The sequence below is a fragment of the Botryllus schlosseri genome, chromosome 6 (assembly GCF_051294905.1).
Source record: "Botryllus schlosseri isolate E-star chromosome 6, Bs_hap1, whole genome shotgun sequence".
NCBI classification, from domain to species: domain Eukaryota; kingdom Metazoa; phylum Chordata; class Ascidiacea; order Stolidobranchia; family Styelidae; genus Botryllus; species Botryllus schlosseri.
In genome coordinates this window covers 15,239,406-15,259,953 of record NC_137241.1, presented here as the reverse complement: position 1 = coordinate 15,259,953, position 20,548 = coordinate 15,239,406, and the positions used below count along the sequence as shown (strand labels likewise).

At 42.0% G+C, this 20,548-nt stretch overlaps 1 protein-coding gene across 3 annotated transcripts in view; it reads left to right on the top strand.

The window, feature by feature from the left end:
* Window positions 1-20,548, top strand: part of LOC145441092 (somatostatin receptor type 2-like) — a 70,927-nt gene that overhangs the window by 10,094 nt on the left and 40,285 nt on the right. For 2 of the 3 annotated variants that reach the window (XM_080318882.1, XM_080318883.1), the window contains 10 exons: window positions 4,026-4,191; window positions 5,456-5,618; window positions 8,766-8,950; window positions 9,637-9,816; window positions 10,993-11,155; window positions 12,257-12,526; window positions 12,590-12,702; window positions 14,327-14,598; window positions 15,012-15,158; window positions 15,601-15,740. In XM_080318882.1, the coding sequence (XP_080175008.1) occupies window positions 4,026-4,191; window positions 5,456-5,618; window positions 8,766-8,950; window positions 9,637-9,816; window positions 10,993-11,155; window positions 12,257-12,526; window positions 12,590-12,702; window positions 14,327-14,598; window positions 15,012-15,139 (1,640 nt within the window). In that variant the 3' untranslated portion in view covers window positions 15,140-15,158; window positions 15,601-15,740. Of the gene's footprint in view, window positions 1-4,025; window positions 4,192-5,455; window positions 5,619-8,765; window positions 8,951-9,636; window positions 9,817-10,992; window positions 11,156-12,256; window positions 12,527-12,589; window positions 12,703-14,326; window positions 14,599-15,011; window positions 15,159-15,600; window positions 16,328-20,548 lie in introns of those variants that run through there. The other variant, XR_013915728.1, reaches the window with a different exon arrangement.

Sequence of the window (20,548 nt, the reverse complement as noted above, 5' to 3'; positions counted from 1 at the left end):
TTCTTCCAGTCCATATCGCCTGTTTGAACATAGAGATTAGGATCATTAGAGTTCGCTCATGGCCTTCTCTGATTGGTCGTCTGGGTGCCATATGAAGTATGGTCTGTATGTTCGCTCTTTGTTCGGTATTTGCCGTGACTTGTTCCCACGCTCCTAAAATGAGGTTTAGAACTGGTGTAATTGTATCACACTGGGTAAAAATATGGACATGAGATTCAGTTCGGATTTCGCAGAGCACACATTTATCAGTTGGTTCGACCAGGCGTGCGTTCAACTTATCCATGGTTGGAAGTATTTGATGCGCCGCATCCCAGTTGAGGTCTCTTTGTTTTCGCGTGAGGTATTTGGCCCGTACGTTCTTCCAGCTCGGGCCTTGCATGTCCATGATTTCCCTTTTGTGTTGCCTTACGATTGTCGCCCGGTATATGTCCTTCGACATTCCTTTTCCGTAATCTGCGTCCAGGACTCCCAGTTCCCTCATTGTTTCGTTCACTTCCACCCAATGTGGTTGCGGCTGAAATGCATGAGGTCTGTGATTAGATAGTTTGTTCTTTCTGTACCTGTTGAGGATGATTGCCAGCTGGTGCTCCATCCGTCTTTCCCATTCTGTCTCCGTGTTTTTGCCCGAGTTTTTTAAATACTGGATTGCAGGCTTGATGAATATGAGATCCGTAATTCTTGGTATATCGGTCAAGCCAAGTCCTCCGATTTCCTCCTTTTGAATTATTTTGTTGTAATCCGCTCTCTTCTCCATGCCGAACAGGAATGACATAATGAGTCCTCTTAGTTTGGCCTTCAGATCCTTTGGCATTCTCGAGGTGGTGGCGTGATATGCGAACAAAGGAAGAATATTGGTCCTTATTAGTTCTATTTTTTCATACCTTTGAAATTTCATCTTTTTCAGTTCTTGGATACGTCGATCTGTTTTGCCAATTGCCGTTTCCCATTGCTGTTCTGTTACTTTCAAATCGTGGCCTATTGTTTTTCCTAATATGCTAACCTCATCGGCCCATTGGAACGCCGTTACTGTATTGTGCTGGCCTTCTGCTCCAAATTTTATTCCTTTTGTTTTTTCACAATTAATTTGTAGTCCGCTTGCTTTCCCGAATTGGGTGACGATGCGCACGGCCCTTTCGCAATCCTGTACTTTCGCCAGCGTTATTGTCACATCATCGGCGTACGCCGGGGTGGTGATTCTGTTCTTAAGTCCGTTCAGTTTGTACCCGGCTAGGCTCTGGTTGAGGTTCTGTAACAAATATTCGGTGGCAATAGTGAACAGATACATGGAAATAGGGTCGCCTTGTTTAATTCCCGTCTGAATTTCTATTTCGTTACCAATTCTCCCCCCAACTGAGACTCGCGATGTGCTCTTTTCGTATACTTGCCGGTAGAATTCACGGAAGGTTGGCCCGAAGCCTGCCGCTTTTAGTGCTTCCTGTAGGTAGTTGTGATCTACAGTGTCGTATATGCCTTTTTGAAATCGATAGATATTATTGCGCCTTGTTCTTTGGATCTCATTTCTGCTGCCGCTTCCCTTATCAAGAGGTTCAGCTGCCTGATGGTGTTGGGCGGGTTTACGAATTGGTGTCGATGCGTGATGTTCGGCAGCGCTGCCTTTACTCTGTTGGAAAGAATTTTGCTTAGTATTTTATAGTCACAGTTCAAAAGTGTTATTGGTCTGTAATTTTCTATATTTTTTGCATCACCCTTTTTGTGAATGACCTTAAGAATTCCTCTTGCGAGGCCGCTCGATACTTCCTGTGTAGTGTAAATTTCATTCAACACTTCGGTCAGATCTTCGGCTATTGTGTCCCTGTTCTCAATGTAAAATTCCGCGCTGATCCCATCCTCCCCCGGGGTTCGATTCCTGTTTTGTTGTGCGATGGCTAAACGGACCTCATCCTCGGTGATGGGAGGGTCTATTTTCTCCTGCTGTTGCATCGTTAGCTGTTTTTTCTGGTACCTGAGAAAACTACTTGCAGTTTGTTGGTTTGTTTGTTTCTCACCGTATAGCTCCGCGTAGTATTTTTCGATGATTGTTCTTATTTGTTCATCATCCGAGGTTGTTGTTCCATTTGCGTCGTTTAGTTCTTCGATGTTCACCGCTTCCTTCCTCTTCCTTATTGTCTGACAGAGGACGTATGGGCTGTTGTCCAGAATCGTTTCTCGCTTGGCTTTTGCTTCCGCCTGAAGCTTGGATAGCTCTTCCGCTTTCCTCTTCCATATTTTCTTCTTTATTTTTCTGTATTCTACTTCAGAGATGTTATTTCGTAGAACATTTTGTCTTACCTCTTCGAGCTCTTTCTCTTCCTTCAATCTGATGTCCCGCTTTTCCTTTAGGGTTTCCCCTGCGTGTCTCACAGCGAGGTGCTTTAGTTTCCTCTTGACGGCTTCCCACCATTCGATTTTGGTTTCGTATATGGCTGGATGCAGCGTCTTCCACCTTCGCCATTTCACTTGGAAGTCATTTTGGAACGCCTTCTTTTCGTATATTTGTGTGTTATTCTTCCATGAATTAGGCCTCGGACTCTTTCCTTTTACGCGCAAGGTCGCAGTCACCGCATCGTGGTCTGTTAGGGTACAGGTTATATGTTTGCAATTTAGAGGTATTATACCTTTCGAGGTGTAGATCCTGTCCAATCTGGACTTTCCTTTGGGGTGAATATGTGTAGTCTTTTTTATCCCCATTTGTGTCACGAAATGCGTCGGTCACTCCTATGGTCTTCATTACTGAGCGATTGTATCTGGCGTCTTCTCCAAGTCTTGTTATGTTGGGCGGTTCGCGGTCGAGTTCGCAGCTGTCAACCCCGTTAAAGTCTCCCGCTACTACGTGCCGTTCTTTCCTGCTTATTCTTGTTGCCAGTTGACGCAAGAGTGCCCTATCACTAACCTGGAATAATATCTCTACCTTGTTCACGAATGTTCAGTTTATGTCATAGTCCTTGTACAAATAAAAAGTAATCGTTCTTTCACAAAGAAATCGATTAGATATGGGAAGTAGTCGATTATTCGAATCTAATCGATTGCGATTACGATTACTTCAAAATCTATTACGATTACTAATCGCGATTACCCCATGTCTGGTTCATATCACCCGTATAAGACTATTTATGATCCGAAATGACGGCCTGAACATGCAGGTTGCGCATCCGGTGGTTTCCAACCTTTTATGGTCGCGTCTCCATTTCCTATTTGAAAATGTTTCATGGCCCAGCTCAAAATTTGATTTGCTGATTACTAATAAAGGTTAGCACCTTGCCCAGACGCGGCACATTTTGGAAGCTTATTAGGTTCAACATCTTCCCGATCCCCAGAATAAAGTTAAACGACCCCCAGGTTTAGAACCACTGTAATTGACTTAAGCGTTCAAACGGCCTTAACCGACTCTAGGAATATACCGTTATCTTACAATTGCGATTACAATTAGATTTATTTCAGTAAATCACAGTTATTTTTATTTACTTTTATTGCATTTTTGTAAGCTCGGTGGACATCATATTAAATTCGATTTATATGACACTAGATCGCATGTAACGCGAACAAAAATTTCAAGTAGCATACAACTATACTTACAAATAATATTCTTTCTGTTTATTTACGACTTTTTTAGCCTACTTCAAGCCCCCGAAATTCTGTACATTTAGGCATATTTTAGAATTTATTTCCGGACGCAGTTTGAACAGTAAAATTGCGGACATGTCCGGTAAATTCCGGACGACAGCCCTGGTATATGTGACCGCCACGTCGTTCGTGGCAGTACAGAAGGGAAATTGCTATTTATTTTCCCTGAATGTGCCTGTGTATAATTTACACACAATTGTGACTATAACATCATGTATATCGCGCTGCCTATAAATTAAATTAACCTAAAAATGCTACCAATGTACAGTGTATCCATGCAATATGCAATATGCATGTAATGGGTAAACAACTTTTTGTCGGGGTCGAGGAGCGTTTGGTATCTGCTTTGTGGGCGTTGTGTGAAAAAGTTAGGGAAGAACTGATCTACTCCTTGATCAATTCAGATACGGGTGACTTTACAAGCGCCGATGAATTCAGCGCGGAAGCTCAAGAAGACGTCGTTCTTGCTGCCTTTCGCATACTTATCTTCGTGATAGGTATTTTGGGCAATCTCCTGGTTATTTTTGTGATCCTGATCCTGGCCGAATACAAGAAAGCTGTCACTCATTGGTAGGTATAGAAAATTGAATCTAAATTTGTGATGACACTTAAAAGAATTGCTAGAAATTTTCATGTCACGAATGAAATGCAATATTTTGATTAGCGGACACAAAAAGGCTCATCGCACGACTGTAAGTTCCGAGATTTTAAATATTGAAAAATGTTGAGGTATTGATCGGGGATGGTGCGAACCCCTGAAAGGTTCTGGATTCTTATCAACGCAAACCTTTTTGAAAGTTTCTGTGTGAACGCAAACGTGAACCAGAACCTATCACGTCACGTGACGTCATATCGCTAGTTGGAGCCCTACATTTCCCTAAAGATATATATTAATGTACGGTATTCTATTCTACAATGTATTCTTAAGTCGTCAGACTATTCCTACATTGATATTGAGCAGTGTTAAATACCGGCTGTACAGTAGCCAATCCCCAGGGCCAAAACAGCAATTCGTCAGGCGTTGGTCTTAGGCCCCCCAGACCCCCCTTCACGTCTGCTCAGCTTCTATATTTGGTTGTTGTCGGCGACACCGCATGCGTGGTGGTCAGTCGCGCCTAGCGTGAAGAAATTTTCGAATGATTGAATTCGTACGTAGCGACCATCCGGCAATCGACGAGCATGTCCACATTCAAGTCGAAATACAAGCAATTACCACTAAATAAATACAGTCCATCCTCAAGATTACCGGACCACGACTGACCTATCGATCTCGCTTCCCATGACATGACGCCCTATTTCTTGCCGCTTCCTTTTTCTATACTATCTTCTTTACTTTGATTCAGTGTGCATGCCTCCTTTTTACATCGCCTAGGCCAAGGTGGGTGTCCGATTCCATTGACAACTCCTAGTCGCTTCGACATCTTCCTTTCTTTTCATTGTATCGCATTTTTTGTGGTGTATTGAACTGATAAAATTGTTAATAAACCAATGATGATGATGATGATGACTAACAACCAAAAGTTTAATAATTTATGTTTTTTTTGGCGAAATAATATTGAGCCCTCATTCGAGCTCACCCCCCCCCCAATTGGGGGTTTTGGGTGCGGAAGTTACGGCCGAAACGTCTGCTATGTTTTTACATTAGACAACGATGCATTCTTGCTATCAATGTCGTTGGTGTCAATCATTGATATAATAGTTGTTATTGCGGGTCAAGCTCACAATTCGTTTTATGTATTATCATCAATAACAGCAATGTTGGTATATACAGTAAGCCTTAATCATGAAGATAGTACATTTTTAAATGTTTATTTCGCTGAAATATTCTTGTCAGGTATGTGCTACAGTTGGCCATAGCCGACTCTCTCTTCCTTCTTACGTTACCGCTCAGAGCAGCCGAAAGTCTCGATAATAATTGGCGCAACGACGTATGGTCATGCAAGCTCAAGGAGACTGTGATGTTTCTTAATTATTATTCGTCGATATGCTTCCTTGTGGTAAGTTTTGTTTTTCGCCCAAAATAACGCGTTGAGTAGGCCTACGCTAGTATTAAGTTATGACTGCATTGTGTGTTTGATTACGCTGTGATCTTGTCATGGAGCTCGCGGATAACGTTCTGATTGCACAATGCGCATTGATTAGCAGGCGCTCGAATTTCGAGTATATGCCGTGTGGCAAAGTTTGTAAATGATGGACTCGGATTCGGACTGGATTGTGGGATTCTGGTCATTTATTTTGAATCATGATACAGTGCACATTCAAAATGAAAATTTGGACACACTATTTGGAATAAGGGTTAGAAGATTCACGATTTAATAAGGATGATGGGCGATGGCTTGATAATAATGAGGTTAATGCGGGTGTTATAACATCGCATCACAGATCACACTGAGATATGGCTTAAATGACGAATAGCGTGTAGTCCATTCCCGCTCAACCTTGTTTGTTGTGACAACGAAATCGTGCGCCCTTTTTTATCGCGGACCCACTAAAGCAGTGGTTATCAAACTGGGGGTGCGCGTCCCCCTAGGGGGGCGTGAAAGCATCTGAAGGGAGCGCGAAGCCGCCGGAGAAATAGGAAGATTCTTAAAAACGGAATGAATTTATTATATGCTGAAACGTCGAAGTTTAAACTACAGCAATGATCCGAATTTTAATTCGATTTTAAATGCCATACTTGCGTTGTAGCATCTTGCACCGACGCTAGATTGTGACGATACCTGATACTACATGGATCAGAATATTTCTCTGAATTAGGAGTGACTTGCGAATGCGTGTATAGGTGGTAGGCGTTTGCTATAATGCTTTTATGGCCTGTCTGTCAAGCATCTGTATCGTGAGCGTAGTACAGGGGTGGGCAATTATTTTCGTCCGCGGGCCAAATGAGAAGTAAAAAATATGTTGGCGGGCCGAGAGGAAATTTTTAGCAATATTCTCCAACATTGTTATTAAATGCTGCTCAGTGAATATGTTGATGTTATGTAGGCTAATGAGAAAGTGAAAGGTATTGAAATACCAATGTGCTGTCGTGATTCGAAACAATGATAACTTGGTGCATTACTAACTGGCTTTTAATCCGTATCCACGTTTTTCTATTAAGACTCTAAAACAGTGGTTTTCAAACTTTTTAGGCACGCCTTCCTCTATGATAGAGAAACATTTCGCGCCCCTGATCATGACAGCACAATATAATAAAAATTGCAACCAGAATGCTAGCTATCCCAACGGATAGTTGGATGACATGGAAGGTTATGGCTGTTGATGAGAGAATTCTGAAATATAAACGTCGGACAAAACACAGAGCAACTAGTATAAACTGAGGGTAGATCGCGCGGAGCGCGAAAAAATCGTTATACTGCGGCTTCGCAACCCCCATCAGATGCTTTCACGCCCCCCACTTCTAGAGCCACTGCACTGAAATGTATATGCGATAGTACAAAGCTTAATGCCTTACTCTCCGCCTTCCGAGCAGTGTGCAGCTTAGATAGCCTTGATGTTGAGCGAAGGTTGCAGTTTGTCTGGAATTTGCCTTCCCTTTACCGAGTGTCTCGTTTTTTTGTCATAAGACCCATATTAATTAAAATCCTTAATCTCGGCGCCATCCTCGGCAAAAACTAAAAAGACGGGTTTACCCCTGATTCCAGTATGCAAATATTTAGTTCTCTAAACCTTTGAATTTCAGTTCTAGGTTTTTTTTGACATGCCCGTTCATCCATTATGGGTGATAGATATAACGAGTCATATAGTAATCGCGAGCATTGACTTGTTTTAGGGATTTGGAAACGTATCACGTAGCAATTTGAAACACATAACGTATAAAGCTAAATGTAACAATGGCAACAAAGAAGGTGAACTTAACTATATGGAAAGAGTGATTTCTTCTGACTTTATTTGCTACTCATGCTTTGTCACATTGCCTTTATTTTGAATCTGGGTTATGCATGCGAGGTACGTGGGCAGCGTATTCGTGGCATATTAATGAATAGGCTTCAAAGTAAACGAATTTCCTGCTCAGTTGAGGTTTTAGTCATTCAAAAAGCAAGTTTTATGTTTTGAATTCCTAATAATTTTTTGCGGGCCGTACTTTGCTCAGGTCTGGCGTAGTAGGACACAACGTTATGAAAAAATAAAATATTTCCCTATAAGCTCATGCCATAAGTCATTTTTAACATGTCTTTTGGATCTTAGAAATGAGGATTTAAATCGAAGTGGATTAAAACGTGGCCGCGCCATTGGTTTTCGATTTCGCTTATGGTCAGGTACGCTTGAGCCAAGCCCAAGTGAGACAATAGAAGGTATTAGATACAAAAATCGCCAAAATATGTATGTATAATGTACATGCACATTGAACAGCACATGCACGTGCTACCATTGATCACGATTATTTTTGACGAATTATTCGACTGAAAACTTTTTTCTCGCTCCGCTCGATTCACCTTCAACTGATCATTATAATTATTGCTCTGTGTATAGTCCGAATTCCATATTTGAAAGGTCTCTCAACAGTCATAACCCTAACTGTCATCAGACCATGCGCTGCGATTGCAAATGATCTTGTTGCTCTTTTTAATAGTTTTTCGATAAGGCGATTAGAGGGCGCGAAATTTCCCACTACACCACCAAGGGAGTCTTTCCAAATAGTTTGAGAACCACTGCACTAAAGAGTTACAGTCGACGTTGATTGATGACTAGAAAAAATGACACCTTTACGAGCGTCACGCCCACTGCTTGAAATAAACCACCATATTTCTCGCGTCCCCTTGCATAACCTTTCATACTGGTGCACCCCATGTATATTTTGCACCGTGCCCACCTGTCGAAAAGCCGTGCTGTGGTGAACCTCGATTTCGTGCGACCGTCACGTCAGTAATCTTCAATGGTGACGTCAAGTTTCATTGAAATTGGTATGTAGCTCATTGGGAAACATACTTGAAAATGTAGAGTCGATATGGCTCCCCTGCCACTAAGAGACACCTGTACTCTGACGGGCGCGAACTAGGATCAGCATGAGCATTGAGTTGCGTTCAACCTTAAGGACTCGACCTCACCTCTGTTTCAAGCACACAATGGTTGTGTGTGAGCAATGTGCATCCTATATAGTGCATCCCTTATATATATCTCAATAAAATGAGATTTCATTTTAGGTTATGAGCATTGACCGATACGTTGCCGTATGTCACTGGCGCCCGACAAGCATACTACAGAAACTGCGGACTCCAACGGCCGCTATAGTCATCACGATTGGCGTGTGGATTGTAAGCTTTCTGCTCTGCACCCCGGTACTGCTATACAGCACGAGCAAAGGGCAGAAGCCATCGTGTACATGCCAGTAAGCCGAAAAACCACTATGCTTCTTATATCTTTATTCCATTGGAGTAACATTGATTGCACGTGTTGCCATTCCTGTATATCGTTAGGGATTGTGCAAACCCCTACAACTACAGCCTACACAGTCTTCTGGGTTTTGTAAAGGCGCAGTCACGGAGTAGCCATTTATCTGTGTGTCATTTCAAAGATGTCACTCATGACGATGTGACTGGAGCGAAATGTCCTATCATGACCTTGAAACAACTTATCGATTAATCAAAAATGTTAAGATTACTGTATGATTCTGATAGTTCGTAGCGTAGAGATTACTACGGTTCTTCTACGAAAGCATTCCTCTGAATCATCACGGCTCACATATACCAAACACCAACGTAAACCGAACGTTTGCTCTATTTTCGTGCGACATTTTGTGTCTGTGAAACCGGCTTCAACAATTTAAAGTTCAACCACTTCAACAGTTCAATTAACGTTGATATAATTCGAATAGGGACTTTATCGGATTGTATGCGTTTTCATTGTTAGAACGTCTGCCGTAATGATTCACGAATCCCGTGTATCAAAGCGACCGGTTAGTGACAGTACTGAAAATAGGCCGGGGAGATAAGCCTTTCGAACGGCCATTGATAAAACCAATCTGGCGTCGTAGCAATCTTGCATATGCAACTAATAGAATGTTCGATTTGCCAGGTACGTATTTCCGGAATATAGGAATGCTACGCAAAATTGCATCGATGAAGGCTTTGATATTGGAAGCGGCGAAGAATTCGAAGATTGCGTCAGGGAGCAGGATCATACATCGGAGAGTTACTGCAATGAAAAATACATTTTGAACGTCAGCCTCACCGAGGACGATTTGAAGGACCTTTGGTTTGTAGATTTGGAAGCCTAATGCAGCAATTTTCCAACGCGATGAAGTTAGCTCTCCTTAGCAATTCGACGTTTGACATTCGCCAATTTGCTGTAATTAGCTTCTGTTAAAATGTATTATTTGAGAGCAGGACCTAAACTGCACTTCCTCAGCCACCCAAACGTTGGTTTATTCTTCCTATAGCGTGGTGACTGATTATACAAACTTTTCACCACTAGTCGAAAGCGGAGCATTAATGTAATGGGAGTTCAGGATATATTTGTGGTCTCGTGGCGCAAAACGCGCGAAAAAAAATTGGCAAAAATATTTTGACCTCTTCCAACCCACATGATCAGATTTCGTCGGTAGAGCTGCTAATAATTACTTCGTTGCATGTTGAAATTACGTTACCTCCCGTCTGCTATATAGGAGAAAGAAATTGGAATCGCCCGTACCAGACTAAACTAAAAGAATAACTTATTTTGTGATCAGTGATCTGTAGATCAGTGGTTCTCAACCTTTTATCTTGGGGATCAGCAATATTTACGGTAATATTTCTGAACCCAAAATGTAAATTACGACAACATCACCAACGAACACAATTACTGTTTTCGCGGTCGAGGTCAGTGGCCGAGCACCCAGCTTTTTGATTGCTATGTTTTGGTTCGAGCCCATGCCGGGTCAGAAAAAACGCTTCCTTGCAAAACTGAATCTGCCGACTCCCTGATAACTAGTTCGCCCTTCCTTGACCGAACATTCACCGAATATCCACTATACATATTATATATACACAGCGGGATCTGCGATGATATTACTGCAGTGGCAGCAATGCAACACATCACGGTAACTCACCGCAGATCCCGCTGTGTATATATAATATGTACTATTTCATTGCATGAACCATGGTTATATATCTCACTGTTTATCGCTCCAAGTCTTATACTCACTTTGCGCTATATGCTACCTACGCGTCTACATGCTGTATTGAGTGCATCTGTGGTTTGAGACTTCACTGTACTCGGGAGAGCAGCGTAGGCGAGGTCAAATGTATGGTTCAACGGAACCAATAACTATGGTTAGCTTAGCTATACCATTGTATTTCACGCACAGCGAGTTCGGTCATCTGATTCTCTAGCATACGAACCCTTCCACCCTTAAAGCTGCCACATTCCGAATTGGTCTGCATCTCTTTCCAGGAACGTTTTCGAAACTACACCTTCGCCATTGGAGTACTCTGGAGATGTCGAGGTCCCGGTGCAAGAAATCCTCAACCAAGGATGCCATTACATCGGATACGCCCCTGGATTCATCGGTTTCCTTTGGGTCAATTTTATAATGATGTTCGTCATTCCATTGATAGTAAGTATTGAGTTATGTATTGTACTATAATTGACCTTAACCACGCGCTTGTGCCAATTCTGGTTAAACTTATTCCAGGATCCACATATAGATTACATTATCACACATGACCCGTGAATTTTGGTTTATATATTCGTGCAGATGCCGACGTCCATCAAATTGGAAAGCATAACTCACTTTACACGTCTAGCAGTGGTTCCTAAACATTTTACAGCCGTGGTCTATCTTCCATTTTAAAAATGAACCATGGCCCATCTTGAAATGTAAAATAGGTACAGTAAACGGAGTTTGTACCAGGTGGATATTTCGATAGTGTATTGTTTGTTTAAGGTTATTTTTTAATCGGATTACTCATAGTGCTTGTTTGTGGTATTCGTGGTGTTTTAAGACTAGAATGGTCATTTACACCAGACCTATATTCTCTTGTATGATTCCGTATCTGCCGACATTTAGCAAGGTCCACTTCTAGGCTTTTCAAGACACCGCTTGCGCAAATAATATGGCGAGAAGGAGCATAGATAAACATCCAACACTTGGAGGAATTCTGGAGTCGACTCCATCGGACTCGAACTCGCGACCCATTGTTGTTGCAGTCTTATTACTTCTCATGGTCGTGCCATAACGACAGAATTTGTTCTATATTCCAAATACAACTCACATCCTGATAGGAGTCGACCAAAAGCTTGAATTAAAATCAATCTTGTAACATCAATATCTTTTGCTAGAAAAGTGAGACGAAAAACAAAACGAAACTAATAACCGACCTGAACATCTTACAAATAGATGTCCGCCCCACGAAATTCTCATGAGGCCCGCCGACTGTCATATGGGCTGCGCGTTTGCCTGAACTGAATGCATGATACGTGCTGCGCTACGTACATAATTGCACATGCACACATTCTATAGCGTCCTTTTCTGCATGGGTCGGGTAATGTATATATGTAAAATTGAAGGAATATCCTGGATATTGCAGCTCCTAGCCTGGTACTCACGTGCGATTCTAACATTTGAAGGATTTACTTTTACATCCAACCATTTTAGTAAAGCACACTATTCAGCGCATTCAACTTATGCAGGGGTATTCTCAATTATCACTTGCAGGCAATGACTGCATGCTACACCATGATCGTCCTTCGATTAAACGCAACCCGCTCTTTTGGCGACAGTCGCGCAAGTCAGAAGAGCGACAGCCGCCCGTCGTCAGTGTCCAGTAACGGCCGTAAGAAAAGGAAAGGCTCTTCGTCGAAATCCAGTCGGAACAAAACACGGGTCACGATAATGTGCGCGTGCATGGTCGTACTTTTCGTCATTTGCTGGCTACCTTTCCACGGGGTTCATTTGGCAAAAATGCAGGGAATTCACTCCAAATCGGTATGCGAACTTTGAGTCGCTGTGCTATGCAACTATATAAGTTTGAAATCTTTCTTGTCGCAGAGTGATTTTTGCAGCAGACTGTCTCAAATCGTGTCGTTGATAGCATTCGCGAACTCCATGCTCAATCCGATCATTTACAACTTCGTTGGAACTCGATTCGTGAGACGCATTAAGTAAGTTTTTGCTCTGTACTTCCGTATATGAATGCCGTGTGTCGGCATAATAGCGTGTTCAAAACACCGGAATCGCCCACCTAGGAAGTGTCTTTTTGCTGAAATAGTACCGCTTGTACGCAGGGTTGTAATGACTCGAGTCATGATTTTCTGATGACTTGAATTGACTCGAGTCAATTTGTGTATTGACTCGACTTGGACTCGAGTCATTGCGCATGACTCGAACCAAGTCATATGACTCGAGTCTCAGACGGCCAAGACCGACATTTCATTGTAATTTCGAAGAATAGTAAAGTAACCACCCTATTGGGATTTCGTTTATTGGTACTGGTACTTGAAAATGCGACCAGAAACTGCTAAAAGTGAGAAAAATTAGTATATTATAAATGCGAACCGTTCGATATCACCAAACAGAGTTATGAAAAGTGGGTTTAGGAAGACTTTAAATGGAAACTGAGCAGTCAACACAACGATTTGAACTAGGACTGGAGTAATAATACCATGACTCGGACTCGACACTCTGATCGATGACTTGGACTCGGACTTGACTCGGTGTTGAATTAAATATGACTCGACTTGACTCGAGTAAAACTAAAAAAGTGAGATTGACTTGTGACTCGGAGCCTAGTGACTTGGTTACAACCCTGCTTGTGAGTTTGCTGGCATTAAATTGTATGTAACGCACTTGCACGATACATTCATTCGACGAAGCTGCCTAAACTAGATATGGATCGCGAATCGTGATAATTGCGCTGGAGTCAAGACCGAGTCCAAGTCAGCGAGCAGATGGTCGAGTACGAGTCACGGTTTTATGACTCGAGTCCGAGTCAAAGTCATTGTGTTGACTTCTCAGTTTCCAATTGATGTCTTGTTAAACCCACTTTTTACAACTCTGTTTGGTGATATCGAATGGGTCGCATACATAATATACGAATTTTCCTCGCTTTTAGCAGTTTCTGGTAACATTTTAAAGTACCAGAACCAATAGACTAAATCCCAATAGGGTGATTACTTTTCTATTCTTCGAAATTAGTCTCGAGTCATATGAATTGGTTCGAGTCATGCGCAATGACTGGAGTCAAGTCGAGTCATCAGAAAATCGTGACTCGAGTCATTACAACCCTGGGGATCATTGATTTTGAAAATACTAGGTTCGTTATATGCTACCAAGTGCAATTAAACTGTACTCTCAAGTCTCATAATGGAACGGAATAACTCGGCGAACAAGGTTCGCAAATTGTCTGCGAGCTACATTATAAAGTCAGTTTTGAAGAGCTGTGAAATCCCGGACATATAAGTTTTTATTTATTTTAAAAGGACGTAAAGACCATATGACATATCTGAGCTATCTGTGAATGAAATGATCAATGATAATATTTACTGAAACGTCAGACCATAAGTTTAGATCTTTGACTTGTTGCTATTGGCTGTTCGATTGGGTTATTTACGTAAGCCGCAGCCATATGAGGAGACTGAATTTCGCTCTGAATTTACTATTGTGCTATTTTGAAATGCTGTCAGTTTCACGTTAGCAACAGTGAAACCCACTCACTGGCTTCCCCCCGGAAGTTCAACTTATGAACTAGAAATCTAGAAAATCACTCATTATATACCATATTAACAGGCGGGTTAGGGAAACAAGGTCCTTTAAAGCGCTCTTCCATTTCACTTCCGGAGTGACTGCAGCTGCGGCGCGTCACAGCAGTGCTTCCGGCACTGAACATCAGAGCGATAAGTCAACACCCAAACAGCGCTGGCGTTCGGAAGCAGCGCTAAAGACAAATAATGATCAAGCGGCGTTACACAGCTCCGCTGTGTGTTGCAAACCTGGGAACGGCGAGGAGCAGTCGTACATTGAGTTGATGAAAAACTACCCCGTTTACACTGGGCCTGCAGGTCTGTGTCATGACGCTCACGTCACTGTATGAAGCGAAGGAATGGCGTATGTGCTTGCTAGAAAAAGAAAGAACATTCCACGCACAATACGAAATGACGTGAATCACATACCTTTCGTTGTGTGCAGAAATCTAGCATTAGGATTTGATCAAATTCTAAAACCAAAACATAACATGTGCAGTGCATGCGTGACATTCATATTTCATGTTCGATTGTTTACCATCCCTACGTATAGCGCATGATCAGACACTTCGCATCGTACAGTTACGTTTGTCGATGACACCTGACACTGGGCTGTTGCACGACTCATGCCACCATTCCTTTACTTCATCACAGTAGTGGACTTGTGTTAGTTTCCACTTCCGTTATTCGGTAAACAATACTGACAGCGATGCTGTTTTTATAAACAACAGCTCAGCCGCCGCAGCAGTCAGAGAATCAGTCAAGAAACGAACCACCTCCCTATCTGGAACCGTCCACTACCATCACCGAAAGCGAGCCACTGACCATCAATCCAGCAACAGCAACACCGGAACAGTAACGACAAAGATTTTCAAAGGGTAATGAAGCTTTTTACCATCGTTTTAGTACCGGAGGTCCTTTCATGACTGCACTATCAGATTCCGTAGTCCGACAATGAAGAAAGTAACACAAGAAGTGGTCGGGACGGGAAATTAATGTTACTATTAGAACACTTGAGAAACAAAACATATGGTGAAGGACAATTTCACACGTCACGTACAAATTTTCATGATACAAAATACCCACTCTCATGCTAACGTTCACGCGCTTCCTCTGTTCGCTGTCGATCGTTGACACCGACTATAAACAAAGAAGCTCCCAACGGCAATGAAATGTTATTATAATGTAGTTTATTGCATTTTGCAACTACGATTGAGAACCACCGATCTAGTGAATAAAAAATCTCACGCGAAGCCCAAAGAATGTCCAGATGGTCGTGCGAGTGATCATTCACGTAACGGCTCGTTATTCTCATTACAGAAAGGCAGAGATCACAAGTGGAGGCGAAGTATTCTCGGAAGAAAGCAGGCGCAGCGACGAACAGCAGCGTGCAACTGTGCCGCTTACGTTTTCCGACCTATCTGCTAATTGCGCTAACGGAGAATGCTCGACCAGAACATAAGTGTTACCAGCTTCTTATTCGCACGGGAATTTCCACGAGGCACCATTCGCCCGCATTGTTTTGCATCGACTTGAACACTATTTGCATCTGACCACTGCTTGGACGATACGTTAGTTATTGCTTGTGCGTCAGCATTAGGTTGGCGTCTACGTGATTTGACTTGTTATCTTCTTCATTTTCTACTTTCAGCTCGCACGTATGCGTGCACTGAATGGTCAATTGGCCATTGCCTCGTCGGCCATATTGTATGGCTGCGTGGTCAGTAGGCCTGATTGCAGGGGCGTAGCTAAGGTGTCGAGGAGGTGGAGAAAATGCGCGAATACCCACTTTAACTTTTATCTTTAGACATTGTGACGTGTTTGACTTCATTGTGTCACGAAGACTTTTCCTGACGTCACGTCATTATTGTTACAAAATTCACCCCATCAAATTTTCGTCCTGGCTACGCCTATGCCTAATATTGGTTTGCAAGTTTTGTAAACTGACCTATTGTTACCAATAGTCAGTCAAGACTGAGTGGGTCTTTCTACTGTATGTACGGAAGTAGGAACTGCACAAGTTCTATTCGGCATGTCTTGGCACAGTGTCACGCAATTTTTGTTTACAGTTTTGCCCCACTCGTGCTTTCTTTCTGTTACAATTGCACTGTCATGATTTTGCAAGATCGTGATACATTAAATATTATTCGACATGAAACGATGTGTGCGTGCCGTAATTGTGTACTATCCGGGAGGCCTGTCTGCGCGAGTCAGTGTGGTGTTCCGCAATCAAGTGGTCGTTATTTTCTCTGATTAGTCAGTTATTACGACAGTTCGCTTCGGAGCAACTCTGCCAATATCAGGTGACGAGGGAAAGATACCAGAGCAGATTGGAGCTTACATATGATAGCTGACTATTGCTCGAGTATAAAGCGAGACAACCCCCTAAATTAAGAGTTAGTAGGGATGGTGTGAACCCCGAAAGGTTCAGGTTCGTGTGAACGCGAGCATTTTTGAAACGTTCTGTGTGAATGCGAACGTGAACGACATGATGTCACGTGACGTCATATTGGTAATCTCCACGCCACATTCCAGTGAAGTTATACATTAATGTACACGATACCTAGCGACGACTCCGGTCACATAATGCCACAATGCTGAAGTACATGCTGACATTTTAAACGTCGCCAAATGTATCGACTGGGGCAATCAAATGCTATAATAATCCCATAAAATTATTATCTTCCTTCGCCCTGACAACAATTTCGACGAGGACTTACAAGGGACCGGACAATGTATCCGGCGTCCAACTTTTGCAACATTTATATTGAGCTGAGTGTAAAACGGGTTTCTGTAGTTGCCGATATTACTTCATTAACAAGTGTTAGAGCAGTGGCCAACACCCCAATCGCATGGACTAGGTTTTTATGATACAATAAACATATGAAATCGAAATAGACCGCTCATACGCTTGCTAGATTTTTTACATCAGACAACGATATCAGATTTCATTGTTGGTTGAATAAGCATCATTCTCTGACTACCTATACATGTAGTGTATTTCGCTCCTGCATTTGTGTGATTGCGGGTCCAGCTCACAGAGAATCACTAAATATTGACAAACGGAAAGCTGGATATTTCGAGCAAACCATTGTAACAAAGTATGGTATAATATTTGAGATTGTCAAGGTGCATGGTCGTTTAGTGTTAATTTTTATGCTGTCAGCGCCGTGCATAGAGGGGCCCGCAGTTGAAATGCAATCAATTTCAACCAAAGATGTTATCATGAGGTGAAAATTAAAATATATGAAAAAGGTTCACAGAGCAGAACCTACCAAGGCGGGCCGGTGATTGTGGACTTCTAAATTTCTGAGGTTACCAGACATGGGGTAATCGCGATTAGTAATCGTAATCGATTACGACGATTACATCATTTTCAAGTAATCGTAATCGCACTCAATTACATTCGAAAAAAATCTACGTTAATCGTAATCGTAATCGACTACTTCCCATATCTAATCGATTTCTTCGTGAAAGAACGATTACTCTTCATTTGTACAAGGACTATGACATAAACTGAACATTCGTGAACAAGGAAGATATATTATACCACGTTAGTGATAGCGCAAACGTTAGGCTTACCATATTTTGGAAATGTAAAAAGAGGACACTTTTTCAGAAATTTCAGACATGCAAAACTGGAGAAGAATTCTCAAAATCCCGTAAATTTTTCCCACTTCGTGATCGGTTGACTAAAAAAAAAAGGTCGTCACTTCAAAATAACGTTCTACTCTCCACATTGCCAGGTGGATGACAAAAAAAAAAAAAAAAAAGGTCTTCTTCTCGCTCAGAGCTAAAATCACCGCTTTTCCCTCCGAAATACCCGCCGGAGCTTCACTTCTGCGATAATTTGCGGCATATCACTCGCAATTTCCTCTAAATCTGACCTAAATTTTCAAAAAAGAGGACAAAATCTCAAAAAAGAGGACAAAAGGGCGTCCTCCGAGGACACTTTCAAAAAAGTCAAAAAAGAGGTCGTATGGTAAGCCTAGCAAACGTATGATTTTCAAACGCCACTGCTCATTATTACGTAAGAAGTATTAGCCTTGCTCGTCATTGCGTAAGAAGAATTCACATGTAGTAAAAAGATATACATTATTGCGTGATTGTAATGTAAGAACACCCCCCGCCCCCGCTATGCTGTATCTCAGGTTATCAATATACTCCAGACGCCACTACTTCGCTACAAAATAATAATCACCACTCTTCCTAGTTTCAAATAGTAACTTATGTATTGATGTTAAGTTATGCTTAAAGGCGCTTTTGATTACTAACCGACGGCTACCGTAGGTTAGTAATCTGTAGGCAAATACAGTTTGACCGTTGCTGGTTGACGAGCTGTAGGCCTATGTAGTATGTACATTGTACGTACATAAAAACACCCGACAAAGATTTGAAATTTTGTACTCGTCAAATGAAACATATCTCGATTTCCACAACGAAGCATTAAATCAACAGCTGCTTAGCCGTCCTTGGTGCCGTTTCTCGTAATGGCAGCTTGTAGCATATGTATTAAGTGGACGGCAGAATTGTATGTTCACTTTATCTTATTCGCATATGACTTTATTTGGAACGGGTGCCAATCGTTATTGCGCAATTCTTTACCCAACATTCGAACCTACCACCATAGCCATCCGCTACTACACCAGGCTAAAGCGTGGGTTGTAGCTATAATCTGGACCAAAACAGCAATTCGCCCCCCCCCCCGCTCAAAAAGTTGGTCTTGGGCCCCCATTGTCCTAGTCATTTTTCAAGTCGATGATTGCATTTCGTCAATAATATTGGTAATTGCATTATATTATTACTCTCACAGCCGCCGATGGTACGATTTACCAGTAGAGCTGGGGGCACGTAATTGATAATTATAACTTATGGTATGTTGTTATAATTATATTATTGTATGTTGTTGATTCGTAGTCGCCCAAACGCAGCAGACTAAAAGAAAAACTTTCGTGAGAAGCACACACAAATTGTCATGTCTTCATTCCTTTATGGGTGCGCCGGGTGACATTTGATTTGTGGGGCTGAGATTGGAATGACAGGACTATTCGTCACGCCCACCCAGCGTGACTATTAACATGGACACATACCTAGAGTCCCGGTCAAGGTCTTCGCCAATGCACACTTCGTGGAGTCGGACGTTATCCGAAACTGCTTATGTCCTTTAGTGTGTTATGGCGCTGTAATGACCGGTACCGAAATGCCTATTCCTATAAATCATGCTTTTTTTCTTGAGGGAGAGAGGCATGCATTTCAAAATCAAGATATCTAGAGGCATTAAATCGCGAAGCTCGAAGACAATTTCCAAGTTAATTTAATCTCTCGAAAATACTCTATAATTGATGTTGATTTATAGAATACTTTTGACTTTCCTTCAAGCTCTATTGGGGAGTTTGGGGTGCGACAGTTTGGGATGCGACCAGGCAAGAATGCTAATCGTTGGTTGCGATAAATCGCCCCCTATAGAGGGAAGCAATGGGTGCATTATGACGTAACAAGCAAATGACGTCTCATTTATAAGGAAAGTTGTTATCTCATTCAACCTTTTCATCGCAATCCTTAATTCCTTATATTGTCTTCCAATATATCTTCTACGGTTAGTTCTGAGAGGCAAAATTATTGTAATCGTGAGTAATCGTGATTACTTTTCCAATGTAATCGTAATCACGTGATTCAGAAGTAATCGTAATCGCAATCGATTACATTCATGAAGTAATCACCACATGTCTGGTTCACACACAGAACGCGGACGTGAACCGCTGTTTCACACCATCCCTATAAGAGTCAGCATAAATCTGTACCCTGAAACTCGCACTTTACTTGTTCTTCAGAAGCAATGTCAGTTTAAATCAACCAAATATAGCAGCACAGATCTTTAGTTAAAGACTATTGAGTTACTTTCGTTTGCTGGTTGTTCTTGAAACATTTTATGCAAGCAACACAAATATTAAAAGCGGTACTTTTATGTGGATTATGAGGCAATGAAGTAGGTGCCTGACCCAAAACTTGACGTGATAGAGAAAAACCGAAGTCATTTTTGAATTCAACGCCCAAAAGTTAGGCAAAAACAACTGACGGATCGAAGTCAACAAAAATTGTGTTCACCAGTGTATCAGAGTAGCTCTGCTACTAGAAATCTGCTTCAGGTTCGTTTTGTAATATTTCCATAAATTCGAAACAGCACAAGATTGCGATAACGGGAAAAGACATGAGGGTGTCGAAAGCACTTCGTGAAACGCCAGGGTGGATGTCTTTCAACCAGACACCG